General features: G+C 44.3%; 3 protein-coding genes across 6 annotated transcripts in view; 1 reads left to right on the top strand and 2 right to left on the bottom strand.

Moving 5' to 3' along the window:
* Positions 1-1,561: 1,561 nt before the first annotated feature.
* LOC124643627 (nematocyst expressed protein 3-like) lies at positions 1,562-2,572 on the bottom strand. Its single transcript, XM_047182642.1, has 2 exons — positions 2,561-2,572; positions 1,562-2,099 (listed from the first exon to the last, which is right to left on the bottom strand). The coding sequence occupies exons 1-2, from the start codon at positions 2,570-2,572 to the stop codon at positions 1,599-1,601; spliced, it is 513 nt and encodes a 170-aa protein (XP_047038598.1). The 3' UTR covers positions 1,562-1,598.
* Positions 2,573-6,791: 4,219 nt separating this feature from the next.
* On the top strand, positions 6,792-11,046 carry LOC124643874. 3 transcript variants are annotated; one of them, XM_047182997.1, is made up of 8 exons: positions 6,792-6,915; positions 7,307-7,438; positions 8,412-8,612; positions 8,937-8,996; positions 9,277-9,426; positions 9,504-9,626; positions 10,006-10,130; positions 10,286-11,046. In XM_047182997.1, the coding sequence occupies exons 1-8, from the start codon at positions 6,798-6,800 to the stop codon at positions 10,442-10,444; spliced, it is 1,068 nt and encodes a 355-aa protein (XP_047038953.1). In that variant the 5' UTR covers positions 6,792-6,797; the 3' UTR covers positions 10,445-11,046. The 3 variants fall into 3 exon arrangements, with proteins under 3 accessions (XP_047038953.1, XP_047038954.1, XP_047038955.1); XM_047182998.1 differs by lacking the exon at positions 8,937-8,996; XM_047182999.1 differs by lacking the exon at positions 9,504-9,626.
* Positions 11,047-12,446: 1,400 nt separating this feature from the next.
* Positions 12,447-18,773, bottom strand: part of LOC124643675 (cullin-2) — a 30,145-nt gene continuing 23,818 nt past the window's right edge. Inside the window, exons 13-17 of one of the 2 annotated variants that reach the window (XM_047182708.1) lie at positions 17,241-17,405; positions 15,568-16,036; positions 14,860-14,975; positions 14,357-14,518; positions 12,447-13,545 (exon numbers count right to left, since the gene is read on the bottom strand). In XM_047182708.1, coding sequence (XP_047038664.1) covers positions 14,357-14,518; positions 14,860-14,975; positions 15,568-16,036; positions 17,241-17,405 — 912 coding nt within the window. In that variant the 3' untranslated portion in view covers positions 12,447-13,545. The remainder of the gene's footprint in view (positions 13,546-14,356; positions 14,519-14,859; positions 14,976-15,567; positions 16,037-17,240; positions 17,406-18,773) is intronic. The other variant, XM_047182709.1, reaches the window with a different exon arrangement.

Raw genomic sequence — 18,773 nt, 5'->3', positions numbered from 1 at the left:
GCTATTTATTGACTATTATTGTGTTATTAATAATAATATAAATGACAGGAACATACTTTTCTGTTTAATTTGCTTACTCCAAACCCCATGGAATTATTTACCAGCGATGTAACCCTTATAACTTCTTGCGAGTAGTAGCGAGTGTAACATCCACCAGATACAAGAACCCACCGCTCTCAGAACGCATCCCAAACGAGCCAGCTGAGCGCAGACCTAGGTAAGGTGGGGAAACTCGTCTACCCCTATAGTCTGCAACATAGTATGCAACAATAATGTCCTCTTAGCCAATTATCGGCTACGGCGGCTGTTCTCATGTAAGGAGATTAGCCAACTGCGCGAGACATATTATAGTGCACAAGAATTTGCGAGGTGACACACAGACACAGCTGCACTCACTATTCCTTCACTTCCATAGCCCGATGGGACGGCAATCCAACATGATCGGAGAGAGATCAGGCGCAGGACCGACATTTACGTGCTCTCCGATGCACAAATACCAACTTCCAAGCTGCGGGCTGTTTCGTGAAAGTCTCTAAAACCCACAAAGCGATTTCGGCTCGACCCGGGAATCAAGACCTCGTGCTCGACAGCTGCGCTTGCGACAGCTAGACCAACGAGGCAGTGAACCTACAGGTTACGTCATTTAAGATTAAGTGTGTTCTATTTTAAGATTCCTAAAATGTTACTAAAGTTCCTATTTTATTTAAATTATTATGTATGTCGGACTTAAAGGACAGGAACAAGTTCTTACTCTTTATATTTGCAATCGAAGTTATGAAAAAAACCTAAGTGTTTTTGCCTCCTGACAATTTTGAGCTGTGAAAAATTTCACAACTACCAGATTTTATGAAATTAAACTCCAATGGGTCGAATTACCTATGCTACGCGAGTTTCCCCCTTACCCAAAATATTGTGGATTTATATTAAATATTTTATGGATACCCTATTATACCATACGGCCAGACGTGGATGACAAAATCGAGAAATGTTGACGATTTAACGATCTGGTCAAATTAACATGAACATTTCATGAAACGCAACCATTTCATGAAATGCTCAAGCTTTTCATGAAGTGGTCAATTCTACGATATGGCTACGACATATACATATAATAAAATGATACGAAAGTCAAAACTGTACATTGAATATTTTTTTTAAAGAATACTTGGAGGGTGATCCATAATCGATTCTGAACCCAAATATGTAGTTTCTAGAATTTTTGTCTGTATGTTTGTCCCGGATAAACTCAAAAAGTACTGCATGGATTTAAATCAAATTTTGCATGACTATTACCTACCTGGGGGCCGGTTCAACACATAGGCTATATATTATCACGCTATCACCTACGGGGGTTGAGCAATGAATGATTAAATAAACGAAATTGGAAATTCTATATTGCTCACGCAGACGAAGTCGCGGGCAACAGCTAGTATTAGTATAGACAAATGTTAAAGTAAATAAGTTAATTTTAAAAAATGTCGTTGGTGTAAGTACCTTATTAAATAAATGAATAGTAATAAAACTGCAAATGGGCAAGTTTGAAACAACAAAACAAAAATTATAATGGAACGCAATTTTATTAAAACTTCACATCAACTTTAGTAGCACAAGCAAGCGGTAGGCGCGCAGGCTGGAGCTGCGTACATCGGAGGGGGCGCCAGTGGGGCTGCGTACGCGACGGTCGGGGCCGCGCACGGTGCAGGGAGCGCGTACGGGGCAGGTAGCGCGTACGGTGCAGGGGCGGGCAAGGCGCAAGGAGCAGGGGCCGGCAAGGCGTATGCAGCAGGGGCGGGCAAAGCCAAAGGTGCGCCACAGCCGCAGCCCGGAGGCAAAGCAGCCTCCAAAAGCGGCCCAGCAGCCGACAACACAGAAGTCAACACTGTAGGCAGAGCCGCATCTAGTAGGGGAGGCAACGAAGCAGATATGGACGCTGAGATAGTGTTAGCCAGGGCGGGTGCTAGGACGGGGAGAGCGGGTGCGAGGGCCGCTAGGGCCGGTGGCACGGCGCAGGGGTTCGCCGGCGCCACAGCGGGTGCGGGCAGCACCAGGGGCGCCGGCGCCGCGGCCGGGCATGCGTACGCGTACTGAGAGTACGCTACCTGATAATGTAATACAAAAATATTAAGTCTTCATCTCCCGAGCCTTTTCCAAAAAGAAGAAAGTATTAATTAGTATTCTTGTTATATGAATGGTAAAGCAAAGACCTGAATTAGGTAGGTATGTAAGTACCACACACATCGCTTAGAATTAGGTATCTAAAATGCCCGTCAGTTTTGTATGCACCACTCTATTTTTTCTTTTTTTCTTCACGTTGACTACAAGCCAGTTACCAAATGGATTTCATGAGTCGACATTCCCGGTCAGGAAAGTAAGGATGCGTCTACACGGTGCATGTAGCTGGAGCAAGTTAACATGCGCAAGTGACGAAGAGCACGCGGGTGAGTATTTTGCTTTGGTACATGCGCGAGTCGCTGGACCCGCACGTTTATAAAACGCATGTAACCTGCGCATGTGCCTCAACACGCGCAAGCTACTTGCACAATCTTGGTGAAGTACATACGAAGGTGGCCATCTTGTCATGACGAATTCCTTCGTTTCCAAAGGCACTATGAATTGGTGCATCCTAGTGTCATTTGAGCACCTTTGGCAGTCGTTACAGGTAGTCAGAAGCTAGCAAGTCTGACAACCAGTCTTACCAAGGAGAATCGGTTGCGCTAGTTACTGGGTTGTGGAAGTCAGATAGGCAGTAAAATACTAGTGCTTCGCGGCATCTGGCAAGACTGGAAGCCGACCTCAGCATAGTACGGAAATGTTGATGTTCATAGAACACTAGTTTCCAAGGAAAGGAAACTACAATATAATGGCGTCCATGGCCGATTTCAGCCACGGTGACTGTTCTCATTTTAAGGAGATCAGCCAGCTGCGCAGGTTATATTATAGTGCACGAGCATTTGCGCACACACAGATGCACTCCCTATTCCTTCACTCTCATAACCCGATGGGACGACAATCCGGCACCACCGGAAAGAGATCAGGCGCAGGACCGACATTTTCGTGCTCTCCGATGCACGAGTGAATCAATCACCAACTTTGACTACGAGCTGCTTTGTGAAAGTTTAAGAAAACACACAAAGCGATTTTGGCCCGACCCGGGAACCGATGCCGAAACCTCGAGCACAGCAGCCGCGCTTGTGACCACTAGACCAACGAGGCAGTCAGTCAGTCAAGTCAACCAATATATTTTAACTATGAATAGAACCTCACCTCCAGCGAAGCGACGAAGCAGCACAGAGCGATGACACACTTCATGGTGAACTGTTGAACTGTTGTGTTCGATGTGAAGGAGGCTTCGCCTGTCGCCCTATATCCTTCCCCTTATCTGCGGGTTGCGCAGTGGGTTGCCAACACTGCGAGCCCTTGCATTGTCACGTCGACGTGTTCCGTTGCATTTCGATTGATTTTGTAATGTTTATTCAGTATTATCGCTCCTCATTCGACATACTAGACTACTAGTGTCGCACGTTTTTTGTTTTTATCGTGTGCTTACTAACCTAACAGTCTAGTGTTACGTGATTCACACGGGTTGGCTCCGCGTTCCGACGCGGAGGGCGGTCCTAAGCACCGCCGTACTTGGTTCTAGGTAGATGGACTGCATTCCAACTGCAAATTGCAGTTCAAGGTCAGTTTGAATGCAGTAGACACGACTGCAATAGAATTGCAAATCAAATGTGCAGTCCGATTGCAGTTGAATTGCAGTCGTGTTCTGAAGTTGATTTGTGATTTGCAGTCGTGTCTATTCAAACTGCCCTTGAACCGCAATTTGCAGTTGGATTGCAGTTGAAATGCAGTCCGTCTGTCTAGAGCCTAATTAAACTGCTAGTGATTCACCAACACCACGATAGTAGGCTCGGCTGCTTTTGCTCGTCTTTGACTGTCGTCGTACCTAACTATACTAATATTATAAACAGGAAAACTGTTTGTTTTTCCATTTAGACAAGCAAAAACAATGTTTTCCTCTTTGAATAGCTGTTTATTTTATAATAAACAACACAAATAAACATAACTACGGGACCAATTTAAAAATCTTAAACTATTTGAACACTCTTCCCGAGTAACATAGGCTATATTTTATCCCGGTACGTGCAGTTCGTTAAAAATCATCAAATGACCCCTCCCGCTGTGGGTTAGCAGCGGTGAGGGAGTGTCAGACTCTTACTGACTAAAAACCGTCGTGTTCCGTCGTAGGCCTTTTATGTACCAGGGCCGCGGTAAATCGCGCGAACAATCCCGCAGCCCCGGCAGGCTTTGGCCGTGCTGGGCCCTGCTGGTAGGTATGTACTACCCCTGAACTCCTTATAAAAGATATAGAAATATAAAGTGTCAGATCAGAGATCAAAACAAAAGCCTGAATGCTTAACTCCAATTTTTTTAAGGGTTCCGTAGTAAGCTATGCCCTGTTCAATGAACCGTGAGCCAAAAGGTAAACAAAAAAAAACAATGTTTTTCAATCTTTTAAAGATTGCAGGTTAAAAGAGCCCGATCGATTACAAAACGTCACATTTTAATGTAAAATGTTCGCAGTATCTATGGTCTATAACAGCGGTTCCCAAATGGGGTTCCGCGGAACCCTGGGGTTCCGTGACAGGCCCTCAGGGGTTCCGTGGAAAATTCAAGATTTCCATATGGTAAATTATTTCACTTTTGATAATATTAAATTATTATTCATTTTCAATCAAATTGTTTTAAATATGCATTCCAAAATTCCATTTAGGCACCATGTAGGTGGGTACCACTCGAGTTAAGTACGAGTTCACGACAAGTGGCGGGGAAGGCTACAGCAGCAGATAATTTAATTCCGTTTTTTACAAATTGTAGATTAACTTAATAACTCCAGGTCTTCGGCAATCGGCAAAAATAGGTAGCGAGGCGGCCAAAAATCACCGCATTTTTTGGACTTATCTCATAGCCAGGATTATTTGACTATTGATATTTGTATTCATACATTTGACAGGATGTGAAATGACACGGCATACGAGTATTTCCAGTGGCTATTTTTACCATGAATCAAAAAGTGACATTATTTCCAATTTTTGCACCTCCGCGAATCCGAAAATTTCGCGCTCGCTTCGCTCGCGACTCCATGTTGCCTGTGATGCTTTTATGTTCGTTTAATAGCTCAGGTATCCAACACCGAAAAAATTTCGCGCTCTTCCGTCGAGGTTTCTTTTGATGTTTATTTTTTATTCTTCTGGTTCAGAAAAAGCAATAGCGCTTTCTTCGCTAGCTGCTTTTTATTCATTTGCATTTGCTTTTTTGTGTGGATATTATACTTTTTGAGACCTTATTAATTTACAGTGGTTTTGTTTATTTTGTGTAGATACTAAAACTAAAAAAAATTCGCGCTCGCTTCGCTCGCGATGTTGGCTACCACTGTATGTCTTTCAATGCTAGCGGGTGTTAGTTAACAAAATCGCGCTCGCTCGCCTCGCACCTGTACAAACCCAATCTATTTCTTTTTGCGTTTACTTTGTCAGTTTTTAAACTGAAAACTATTCACATAATGCACAAAGTCAAGGGCGGCTAAATTGTTTTCTAGCCCGTGTGGCAGATAGCCATGCTACGCCTGAGTATACTGAATATGTCTCTAACCATATAACCATTTGGTGCGCTACCACACGCTACGAGCCGTACCTAAGTGTATTTACGTCTTTAGTTTACTTCTTACTTAAGCTAAGGTTCCGCCGAAAAATGGTGAAACGAAAAGGGTTCCGAAGCCAAAAGAATTCGGGAACCGCTGGTCTATAATTTAGTACCTAGTATTAAAATGCGTTCCATGTTTGGGAATTTCTAAGTTCAGATGTCGCTGTACTTACATTGGGCTACTTTGAGTTGTTAATTTTTTTCGATTCAATGGTATACCTACTCGGGAAACTACTGAACCTACATTTAGCGTGGTCTGACACGCTTTTGGCTGGTTTTTTAATTACTAATTTATACGCCTATAAAGCTTATATTATATGGAGAACTTGTATGTTTAATGTTTGCAAAGAAATAAATCATTTGATTTGAAAGCTATCGAAACGTCAAACTAGTTGCACGGTTCCAAGGAGTTGCTTTATTATAACAAATACCTACAATTAGCATAATTCAATAGCGATTTATCCTGTTGCCACATTAAGTATTACAAAGTATTACAAAATAGGCCTTATCGAAAAGTATGAACCGACATTTTACCATGATGTCGCCTCTGTTGTCGAGTAAATGGGCTCGAGACCCAATGGGGTTAAGGCGTTCCCTAGACGGTCAGTTAAATAAAGGATTTTCTTTATATTTTTTTTTTCCTAGCTGATGACTAGATGGCCCTGACCTAGGTACGTCAATACAAGGAATGGAACGTCATACCTTATCAACGTCATATCATTTTGAGATAGTATAACGAAACGTTTTTTGTTTTACTTGGCAAAGGTACACTCACGTAGTAGGTACAACGCCATCTAGAACTTTTATGAACTATTTTTTTATTCTCAAAAAGAAAACCTCCCATTGCTCAATATATTACATTGTGCAAAGACTGATAGAGATATAGAGTTAATATTGAATTTGATATTGGAATGCGCAATGATCTGGAGCCTCTAAAACTATTGCATGATGTTATTGTAGGTCGAGAGCCGACAGTTACTCACCAATTTATTGTATAAACATTGTAATATATAACAAGGATAAAAATAAGGATATGCATGAAAACAATTAAATTAGAATAGACGTTTAAACAGAGTTGAGACAGAGTTCGTTCTGTCATGGCGATGTTTGTGAATATATTTTCTTCTTATATTTCATTTTATGGTTATTTTATTCTGTTGTGTCCATCGAGTCTCGCGATAAAAGTAGCTGTGTATCATGGATCAGAGATGTTACGTAAGTTAATATACCTCACATCTTCCGAGCCTTTTCCCAACTATGTTGGGGTCGGCTTCCAATCTAACCGGATGCAGCTGAGTACCAGTGTTTTACAATTAGCGACTGCCTATCTGACCCCCTCAACCCAGTTACCCGGGCAACCCAATACCCCTTGGTTAGACTGGTGTCAAACTCACTGGTTTCGGAGTACCAGTAACGACTGCCAAGGATGTTCATTGACAGCCGGCGGGTGACTAGCCGCACTGTCGCTGTAGTTTTAAAAGTGAATAGTTATATGTATGACTTCTTACAGGCGTGTGGTTTGGTGCGTTTGAAAATTCCGTTATTTCTGCAATGTCCTGTGACTATACCTAGTTAATGAAGAGTTAAAATAAATATTTGTTTTCAGATAAAATCCTCGAACCAGTTTATACTGGTACCATCTATGTGCAGCAAATTCACTACGACAGTGCATTAGCTACAACGCACTTCTTAGTGATCGACATTAACGACAACTTGCATGTCATACCGTACAGTGATGGTAAGTTTGACATCCACATCTGTTTAGTACATAGCTATACGACCCGCCCCTGCTTCGCACGGGATGACAGTATTTTCCCGCTATATTATTAATAGTATTATACATAAACCCAAAGCGTAAACCTTCCCCTTCAATCACTCTATCTATAACCGCATGTAAATCGGTTGCGTAGTTTTGAAGAATTAAGCGTACAAAGGGACATAGGGACAGAAAAAGCGACTTTGTTTTATACTATCTAGTGATGACCTAAATACTACCCAATATTTGATGTCAGTTCACAGTTGGTAGGTGTCGGTAGGTGGCGCTGCTGTCAAGCGGTACCGGTTGGTACGAAGTTCTCCGGACATGGCTAGTACTGCTTCTTAGACGATCAATTAAATTGCGTAGGTCCAGGGGCTGTTCTAGATATAACTTCTTCCTACTGCACTGTAACCTGTCAGCGCAATAATTCATGTCTGACAATCCATCCATCTTTTTTTCAGTTTTTGACATTTGAGATTTTCGGATGCATATCCAAACTAACTGTTTAAGGCAAATCTTGTCACATTATCAACTGCCTGGCCTTTTAAAAACTCTTGGTGTCAACCTCCAGTCAGACCGGATGCAACTGAGTACCTGTGTGTTACACGGAGCGACTGCCTATCTGACCTTAATCATTACCCGGGCAACCCAATAGCTCTTGATAAGACTGTTTGTAAAACTTTCTGACTTCTGACTACCCGTAACGGCTGTCAAAGATGTTGAAATGACACTAGGAAATGCGGAAGAACTCGTCATGACAAGATGGTCCACGGACCACGATTTACGGATCGACCCACGATCAGGCTTTGACTTATCCACGACTGATTAGCAGTCAATAGATACTATCAAATAATTTAATCTGCACTGCCAGTATTTTATATCTTCATTACCTAACAGTTGACTTCCTGATTACTTACTAACTAATTATAATTTAAACTATTTTCAATTTCAGATATTATATTGGTAGTAGATGAAGATCCAAGCTCCTCTTTAAAAATGTTTACTTCAAATTTACTTAATTTAAAAGAAAGAGCTTTTAATAAACCTTTAATCAAAATTAAGTTGAAGATATGTACGAAGGAAAATATATGCATATCACACACTATTTACGAAGGGAGACTTGTTTCAGATGCAACTCCGCTCTCACAAACAGGTACCTACTTACCACGTGTTCATTAAAACTCCGTCTCGAGCTTCTTTTGGTCCTTAAGTATGTATTAGGTAAATACCTTCCAAGGCATATTTTAAATATAAATAAATAGGTATACATGCTACACATGTATTTAAAACAGAGTAGGTAATGTCTTCATAATAACGAATTTAAGCGATGTGTCCTGCGACAATCATTGGTAGAGACACGTGTATGAACTGTCAAAAATTACGAGGATCTCGTTATCCTGCTGTCTGTGGACATGTTTCAGTACTTGGGCAACATGCGACGATGTAAGGAATCTTTAACTGATATTTTATTTTTCAGATGCCTTTTGTGCAGCGGAAGGCTGTAGGGTTATAGTGAGTTTGTCAGATATCACAATAGGTACGTAGATGTGACTCTCTGTAGTTTGTATGCTTTTTGTAGAACTGTAGTATGTCGCTTGCACCAGCATCCGTATCCGCTCGATACCAGAACAAATGTTAATATCACACCGCAGCACATAGCACATCAAGAGTCTAAATAAACGGACATTCGATCCTTGCACGGTCCTACTGTTCCCACTATCACAACACATACGGTTGCGGCGTGGACTGTACAATTAATTCTTTGCCATTGCCAGTACATTAGATTCTGAGTTCTAATTTAAACTAATTGTTTGTAGCCTATGTCCTGGAAAAGGGAACGAATATAAGCACGTCGACAGCGTCTACAGCTACGAGACAACGTCAGACAGCGTCTACAGCGAAGAGAAAGCTGGTGACGAGCCGTCTCGCTGCTCCTGACCAGCCAGAGACAGACGCAGCCAGTGAGAGTGAGTCACTCTGTGTGCTACACACAGAGTACAATTACATAACATTCTGAGTTCTAATTTTAACTAATTGTTTGTAGCCTATGTCCTGGAAAGAAACGCATCGAGTGTAAGCACGTCGACAGCGTCTACAACGACGAGGGAGCCGGTGACGAGCGTGCTCGCTGCTACTGACCAGCCAGAGACAGTCGCCGCCAGTGAGAGTGAGTCTCTCTGTGTGAAGCGATGCAGGTCATGCCTGCCCCACTGTGTATCACTGGGAAACATCTTTACTGCACCATGATGGGATAGGGCTCATCCGTTCGATGATCGGTGACCGATTCTTTGTAGGTGAAAAATAAAACACACTGATTGCAATAGTGCAACGCACACGTTCTGCAAAAAATCGTTCAGAAAATTCTAGTAAAAAGCATCCTACAAAAAATCTGCCCGATCATCTGTGCCACAAAAAGTGTGACATGGACGGGCAGCCTGAACCACGGATAGCAATCCGTGTACATCGAGACATGCACGAGCAGTGTTGCCTGGCAGGCACGTTGCTCACACAGATCCGTGCGTCACGTACAGACACATTGGTTCCAGACTGGACAGCGACTATCGTCACGGTTGCGGTAACATCGGCGGCGGTGTTGCTGCTGGCGCTCATCACAGTGGCCTGCATACGTCTCTGTCGCGCGCGAACTCCCAGTCAGCCAGCTTCAGACCGCGTGAGTACAGTGCGCCACCACTCAACTGCGCCGGGATCATGCACAACTAGTCACTAGCGGAGATGTCATCACGCAAGACCTCCTCAGCAGCGCGCCAGCATGCGGGTGTTCGAGGGACGTTACTAGCTCCGCCCTCATTCAAACGTTTGTTTCAGTTTTTGAATCGGTTCTACGTGAACAACCTGCTGCGAGATGAATGCAATGCGGAGATACGCGAGCGTGAGCGACGCGATGCGGAGATATGCGAGCGCGAACGACCCGATGCGGAGCCCGAATATGATTACGTGTATAACCATACACAAAGAACTCGCTGAATACTGTTACACTCGGCATCAAACCAACAGTTTTGTGTGCAGTGCAGTGCCGAGCTCAGCTTACTGCGCCCACTGCTCAACAATCCTTTCGTAGCTACAGGGGAAACACCTTCTTTGCACGTCAAGCTTTAACAAACTGCCCCTTGAGTTGATCTTGTTGTACATCCGCTACCACGACGAGGCAAATACTTATTTTTCATTCATTTAATTTTTCTATTATCGTAGTATTCAGTTTTTTAAGTAACGATTATAGAGTCCTATGACAACAATAACATGTTACTATGCCCTATTCGCTGAGCTTGAGCCAAAAGGTAAACAAACCATAAAAATGGTTCTATTATGTTACGAACGAACGAACGACTGACATGTAGTGAACATATTTTATAAAAATAAATTCGGAAATACTACACTGACGAAATGACAAAAATGTGACGTTTTGTCGTCGGTCGGGTTACCTACATCTTTAAAAGTTTGAGAAACATTGTTTTCTTTACACTTTGGCTCAAGCCTACTTGAACAGGGTACAGCAATATAATTGTTACCAATTTATTGTAATTAGTCTGTAAGCCTTCTTAAAAACGAATAAATAAACTAAGACGCTCCTTTTTAGTTTTCGCAATATATCGTATTGTGAACATTCATATTGAAGAAATGTTGCGCAATGATTTTTAGCGAATATTTAATTTGCACAATATGATTACCTACTGTAATATTGCACAATGTTGTTGCAGGGCTAGGGCTCGCCTTATACGCGATATATTCTACTCTAAATGTAAACTGTGTAGAATTAAAATATTAAGACTGGGACTAGACTTACTAATTACCTACTATTCTTTTTTGTCTGGGACCCTAACCACCTGTACATTGGACCCTGTGGCCGTCTATTTTTTATATTTAAAATGATTTTCTATTTTTGAATTTAATATTTGAAAATGTAGAAAAACCTGATGTGAAATCAATGAATGAACTCCCAGGTACTTAGATATTACAATCATGGATCGAGTTACACCAGGAATAAGAAAGTAATAACCGTACATTATCGTAGGTAGAACCTGGTTAGTTATAGTATAACTCCTATTAACATTAACAGTATAATCTATACTTCTATACTATAGTTCGGCCATTCAGAGAATGCGTTCCTGACACGTCGCGATTGAACTGACGACGTAATAACATTCATTGATTATTGATATAATAATGTTGTTTTAATGCTCCTCAATTGTTAAAACGGTAAACAACCAGCAAAAATATTTTTATCGTAACTGCAACGCCATTGCAAAGTTACGTCGTCAGTTCAATCGCGACGTGTCAGGAACGCATTCTCTGAATGGCCGAACTATAATAAAGAGGAAATATGTGTCTTCGTTTCTTTCTACCCTAAAAGCTCTAAAACTTCTGAACCTGATTAGAACAATTCTATCACTGTTGGGGCGCTACACTCTTCCAGAGAGTAACATGGGCTATATTTTATCACAGTACGGGCAGTAGATTCCATGGGACGCGGGTGGAACCGCGGGAAAACTTAGCAGTTTTCCATAAGTTTTTCATAATTTACTATAAAAGTATGTTTTAAAGAGATATTGATTAAGTTAAACTGAAGCAATGAACAAAATGCGCAGCTAGTGGATAAGCACGCACATTTGCTTGGACACAGGTGCACTCACTATTTCTTCACTCTCATAGCGCGATGCGACGACAATCCGACACCACCGGAGAGAGATCACAAGCAGGACCGACAGCAACGTGCTCTCCGATGCACGGGTGTATCAATTACCAACTTCCAGTCTGAAGGCTGCTTTGTGAAAGTCTTCTAAAACCCACGAAGCGATTTCGGCCCGACTCGGTAATCGAACTCTCGTGCTTAGCAGCCGCTTTTGCGACAGCTAGACCAACGAGGTAGGGGTGAGGGGGGGGGGGAGTATGTATATTTACATAATGTGTAGTTGTGAGACGAAGTGTTTGTCAGCTGCGCTCTGACGAGGATAAACAAATAAAACGCCGCTAACGATGTTCGTACAAGTTTATTTTAATAATTATTATTTATAGTCGACGCGACAGCGCCCTCTACTAGCGTTAAATATTATATATATTATTGTACATTTAGATATACAACAGATGACGGCGCTAGGCTCGCGCTCGCCGGGACTCGAACGCGCTACCTTTAACAACAATACCATACGTTACTGTCCACTCCACAGCTTGCGCTAATAAATACAAAGAAACACAAACTGCATGCTTACAAAATGTTCTCAACATTGATGGACGCGATCATTAAAAACAAACACTATTAAAAACGTGTTTATATAAAATCTATAATGTATGAAAAAGTGTTAGAGGTGAGCGTCGAGCCCGACCGCCGCACGAATGACAGTCAATATATTAAAAACTTTATACAAGTGTCGATACAGCTACCGTATAACTAGAGCCGTTACCGCGCACTATCGATGTCCTTGCATACTCACACGATATCACTAACTATCGACATGATATCTATCGACTACTTGGCAACTCTAGCACGTACCGAGTCTGTCACCTATGCAACTATGTCGATACAAAAGTACTAAACTATATTTCGACGCAATGGGAGGTTTTCTTTTTGAGAATTAAAAAAAAAATAGTTCCCAAACAAAAAGACAGATGGCGTTGTACCTACTACGTGAGTTTGCTTTTGCCAAATTAAAAAAAAACATTGCACCGAACCCTTTGAGCCGAGACCCAAGAAATTCAGATATCTGGACATATTATTATTCCGTCGTACCACAAAAACTTGTAAACGTCTGTTGAACATTTCTATAAAAAACTTGCAGATTATAACGTTGAAATAAGGTCCGTTTTGAAGCCACATTTTTTTAAACAAGTGTTCAACCGATGTTTAAGTTTTTGTAGTAAGGCTAATAGTCCTCAAATGCATACATTTTGAATGACATTCGGACAATAATCCGACTTCTTTTCTCATTTTATTCCATTTATTTATTTTCTATCTTTTAAAATGTTGATGACAAAAACGTTTCGTTATACGACATGACAATTATACGACGTTGATAAGATATGACGTTCTGTTCCTTGCATTCGTACCCAGGTCGGCGCCACCTTGTCATCAGCTAGGGAAAGAATTAAAATAAATAAATAGAAAATGTCATTACAATAGTATGTGTAAACATGTGTGATATTTATTCAAAGGAAATCAAAGCACTAACATAATAATTTTTAACAACGGAAACGCGCCACTGTGGCGACACAATGGCGAGTCACAGTTGCGCTATTGTGGCGCGGGTGCCAATAGTAGCGCCGGTATAGACTGTCTGTCGAACTCGGGTGACAGACGCATGTGGCTGTAACGTGTGGCGTCGTGTGGGGACAGTGGCGCTAGACACTCACCTAGGCGAGGTAGGAGTAGGTGTCGAGGGCGGCGGGTGCTCGCTCGAGGTACTGCTTGCCGCGTGGCGACAGTGGCGCTAGACACTCACCTAGGCGAGGTAGGAGTAGGTGTCGAGGGCGGCGGGTGCTCGCTCGAGGTACTGCTTGCCGCGTGGCGACAGTGGCGCTAGACACTCACCTAGGCGAGGTAGGAGTAGGTGTCGAGGGCGGCGGGTGCTCGCTCGAGGTACTGCTTGCCGCGTGGCGACAGTGGCGCTAGACACTCACCTAGGCGAGGTAGGAGTAGGTGTCGAGGGCGGCGGGTGCTCGCTCGAGGTACTGCTTGCCGCGTGGCGACAGTGGCGCTAGACACTCACCTAGGCGAGGTAGGAGTAGGTGTCGAGGGCGGCGGGTGCTCGCTCGAGGTACTGCTTGCCGCGTGGCGACAGTGGCGCTAGACACTCACCTAGGCGAGGTAGGAGTAGGTGTCGAGGGCGGCGGGTGCTCGCTCGAGGTACTGCTTGCCGCGTGGCGACAGTGGCGCTAGACACTCACCTAGGCGAGGTAGGAGTAGGTGTCGAGGGCGGCGGGTGCTCGCTCGAGGTACTGCTTGTCGATGAGCGCCTCGATGCACTTCTTGATCATGGCGACGGAGGGAGCGAAGGAGCCGCGAGCTTGCGACACCACCTCCTGGATCAGCTCCGTGTGGCGCAGCACCTGCACACGACACGCGATGTCAGTATACTCCGCGCGGAACTAGTCGGCCGCGGCTTAGGTATGTGAGCGGTGGGGCGGAGAGGCGAGAGCAATGCTGTCATTACTCAGTCAGGCAACACGCGTCGACAGTTCCGGCTAGTTGACACAAAACGCACATAAGATTACAATAGCGCGAGATGAGTCCGCCGATAAAAAGACAATCGAATGAAATAATATTTAAATTGCATACGTTTTTTTAAAAAAAACTATTGTATGTTTTCATAAAACCGATTTGTATGCTGAATCTACTATGTACATCTTGCGGTCGTGACGGTGTAGTGTGTGTGTGTGTGTGTGCGTACCTTCCGCTGCTTCATGATGCGCACGATGGCGGCCTGCAGGTACATCTTGCGGTCGTCGTCGCAGTGCGCCGCGTCCGCCTCGCCCGGCGCCGCGCCGCCCGCACTGCCGCTGCCGCCTGCGACAGCAGTGGGAGGTCATTATGGCAGTGGATGTCATTATGACAATGGGGGTCATTAAGACAGTGGAAGTAATTTCGACAGTGGAAGTCATTTCGACAGTGGGGTCATTATGGCAGTGGGGGTCAATATTTATTTATTTATTTAATTAATATGACAGTGGAGGTCATTATATCAGTGGGTGTCATTATGACAGTGGAGGTCATTGTTACATTATGGAAGTGGGGGTCATTATGGCAGTGGAGGTCATTATAGCAGTGGGGGGTCATTGTGACAGTGAGGGGTCATTATGGCCGTGGGGGTCATTATGACAGTAGGGGTCATTATGGCATTGGAGGTCATTATGTCAGTGGAGGTCATTATGTCAGTGGAGGTCATTATAACAATGGGGGTCATCATGTCAGTGGAGGTTACTAAGACAGTGGGGTCAATTTGACAGTGGCGGTCATTCTGACAATGAGGGTTATTACGGCAGTGGGGTCATTATGACAGTGGTGGTCATTATGACAGTGGGGGTCATTATTGCAGTGGAGTCAGTGGGGGTCATCACGACAGTGGTGTCAGGGTGGGTGAGTATAAGACGGCACTGACCGGTGTGGTTGGGCGCGTTGGCGACGGTGAGGCGCAGCTTGGTGCGCTTGCTGCTGAAGGCGAGGTTGAGCGCGAGCGTGGCGTCGGGCGCGGGCTCGGCGTCCGCCTCCGCGCCCACGTCGCCGCGCGCCAGCAGCAGCCCCGCGTCCAGCAGCGGCCGCAGGTGCCGCGCCCACGCCTCGCCGGGCAGCTGTGCCGTGTCACGCAGCTCCCGCGCGAGCCACGTGTCCACGCTCTCGAAGCTGAGCAGCAGCGCGCACTGCGCGGTGGAGGCGCTGACGTGCACGAGGCGCGGCGTGTAGCGCAGGCGCAGCTCGCCCGTGCACAGGTGGTGCAGCCAGGCCAGGCGGCGGCCGCTGAAGGAGGCGCGGTAGAAGGCCTCGAACAGCCGCGCCGGCCGCTCCAGCTGCTGCGGCGGCGCCAGCGGGGCCATCGCGCCGCCCAGCGGCCACGCGCCCGCCTGTAGGACCTGCCAGGACGATACTACATGTGTTAGTGTATGATTTAATGTTACAATTATATTTTACTAGCTTTTGCCCGCGGCTTCGCTCCCGTCAACTGACTTCTCTACTTTACCCTATTTTTTTTTTCATAAGAACCTCCTCCTGACAATAACAAACACAACAAAAAAAGAATTAGCCAAATTGGTCCAGGCGTTGTTGAGTTATGCGCTTACCAACACATTTTGCGATTCATTTTTATATTATAGATATGGGTTCTTGACTAATTCCTGATACAGAGTACATCGGCTTTAAAAAAAAAACATCGAAAAAAATTGTAAACTTAAAGTATCTGTATTACTTATCAACGTACATACATAAAATTCGTAACATTAACGAGTCCATATAAACCCAGAACTTGGTTAATTTTTATTTTTGATTGCTCAACTCATCGTCAACAACGTCGCGTCAACAGGCTTCTCTCTCTTTCTCTCGCGTACGTAAATACGTACGTGTTTTGGATGCATTCAGCCTCTTAAGGCGTTAAACGACGCTTGGCGCGGTCAGTCCATGAACGGTGACCATCTAGCATGACGTTTCTTCATGTTTCGGATGGCACAATAAACTGTAGGTCCCAGCTGTCATTGAAATCCTTGGCAGTGTGAGTGTCGGCGTGACGTGCTGGGGGGTGGGTGTGGCACTCGCCTGGATGAAGAAGCCGGTGCTGGTGGGCAGGTTGTTGTCGCTGGGCGAGTGTCGGCATGACGTACTGGGGGGTGGGTGTGGCACTCGCCTGGATGAAGAAGCCGGTGCTGGTGGCCAGGTTGTTGTCGCTGGGCGAGTGTCGGCGTGACGTGCTGGGGGGTGGGTGTGGCACTCGCCTGGATGAAGAAGCCGGTGCTGGTGGGCAGGTTGTTGTCGCTGGGTGAGTGTCGGCGTGACGTGCTGGGGGGTGGGTGTGGCACTCGCCTGGATGAAGAAGCCGGTGCTGGTGGGCAGGTTGTTGTCGCTGGGTGAGTGTCGGCGTGACGTGCTGGGGGGTGGGTGTGGCACTCGCCTGGATGAAGAAGCCGGTGCTGGTGGGCAGGTTGTTGTCGCTGGGTGAGTGTCGGCGTGACGTGCTGGGGGGTGGGTGTGGCACTCGCCTGGATGAAGAAGCCGGTGCTGGTGGCCAGGTTGTTGTCGCTGGGTGAGTGTCGGCGTGACGTGCTGGGGGGTGGGTGTGGCACTCGCCTGGATGAAGAAGCCGGTGCTGGTGGTCAGGTTGTTGTCGCGCAGGTGCTGCTGGAACTTGGCGTTGAGGTCTGCGGAGACGGCCACGTCGGTGAACATGCGGTGCAGCTTGTTCGTGAACTCGTAGCCGCACGCCGCCTTCAGACGGTTGATCATTGCCTCCTCCTGAAGCAGGCACATACCGACATGATATATTCCATATTGTATGCTATGTTAACAATAACAACAATGCCGTGTTGGCCTAGTGGGTAAAGAATCGTGTATGAGTGTGGGTTCCAGGTCAAATATCAATGCAACTTTTCTAAGTTTGTATGTACTTTCTAAGTATACCTTAGACACCAATGTATGACATCAATAGAATCAACATAGTTTGGAAAAGGCTCGGAGGATGATGGAGGATGGAACACCTATAATATATAAGGATGCATCTGTATACATTTTTTGCAATAAATAAATAAAATGTTTAAAATATAAAATGCCCAGTGCAAATATTTATCATCCTCTTCTACTACCCGTGCCGATAAAGAATGGGATTAGAAATGGCGGCGCATCTATTCACTTCTCGCTCGCACATTATTTCCGTCTATACTCACACTCTTTGGTAGCGCAGCGCAGTCGCTTAGTTTATAAGTAGTTTTACGCCCCTGGCTGGAGGCCTTAAATTCTAGGCATCCACAGGGAAAAGTCCGGTTAAGCAGTACACGGCCTCCTAGGCTGAACTGCGAGATGCCATACCAAAAAAAAAAAAAAAAAAACGGCGGGGCGGACTTGGTGTTAATATTTCACTCTGTAGTTAAATTAATACTTTGTGTTTTTATTGTGTTCTTTTGATTTAATTTAAATTCTGTTTATTGATATTGGCAATGAATTAGACGTTGATTATTTAGTTTTACTTAATGAATTTAACGTTAATTGTTCATCTGATTTACGCTCCTTAATTTTATTTCCATAAACAATCCATTTATTGTTAGTAACAATTACAATTTGTGTTCAATCAATTCACTGGTTCGTGTTTTAGCCAATCCTTATTTCATTTATAATTTATTTGATTGTGAAGTGAATAAACTTTTATGAACTTTTGTTATAATGATGCATTTTAATTTCATGTCCAAGGCATAAGAGTCACCCATTTTGATTTCGGCTCGCGCCGAAATATTTATTACATCCTTTTATTTCAAAACTAGCCTTTGCCCACGTGAATGTTGCGCATGCGTAGAAAGTCGAAGTCGAATAAAAAGTAGCATATGTAGTAGTAAATTAGCCTAAGCCCAAGGAAGGCCTTGGGATTCAAGCTATCTCCATATTCTCCATACCAAATTTCATCAAAATCGGTTCAGTGGTTTAGCCGTGAAAGCATAACAGACAAATAGAGAGACAGAGTTACTTACACATTTATAATATTAGTATGGATATTTGAGATTATTTAAAGTTATGAAGCGAAAATAGTTTATATCCAACCTTACCCTCTCCGCGATTCAGGTAATGGTTTTGTTGACAATTTGTGTACTTACGTAATGTAGTCTCAAAACGATC

The sequence above is a fragment of the Helicoverpa zea genome, chromosome 28 (genome assembly GCF_022581195.2).
Source record: "Helicoverpa zea isolate HzStark_Cry1AcR chromosome 28, ilHelZeax1.1, whole genome shotgun sequence".
Taxonomy (NCBI): Eukaryota; Metazoa; Arthropoda; class Insecta; order Lepidoptera; family Noctuidae; genus Helicoverpa; species Helicoverpa zea.
This window is presented reverse-complemented; position numbering and strand designations above follow the sequence as displayed.

Bases quoted from the DNA above. Each gene is read 5' to 3' on its own strand.
- LOC124643874 (XM_047182997.1), top strand. From the start codon at position 6,798: ATGGCGATGTTTGTGAATATATTTTCTTCTTATATTTCATTTTATGGT. The intron at 6,916-7,306 runs GTAAGTTAATAT...ATTTGTTTTCAG, and splicing joins TCATGGATCAGAGATGTTAC to ATAAAATCCTCGAACCAGTT. The intron at 10,131-10,285 runs GTGAGTACAGTG...CGTTTGTTTCAG, and splicing joins GTCAGCCAGCTTCAGACCGC to TTTTTGAATCGGTTCTACGT.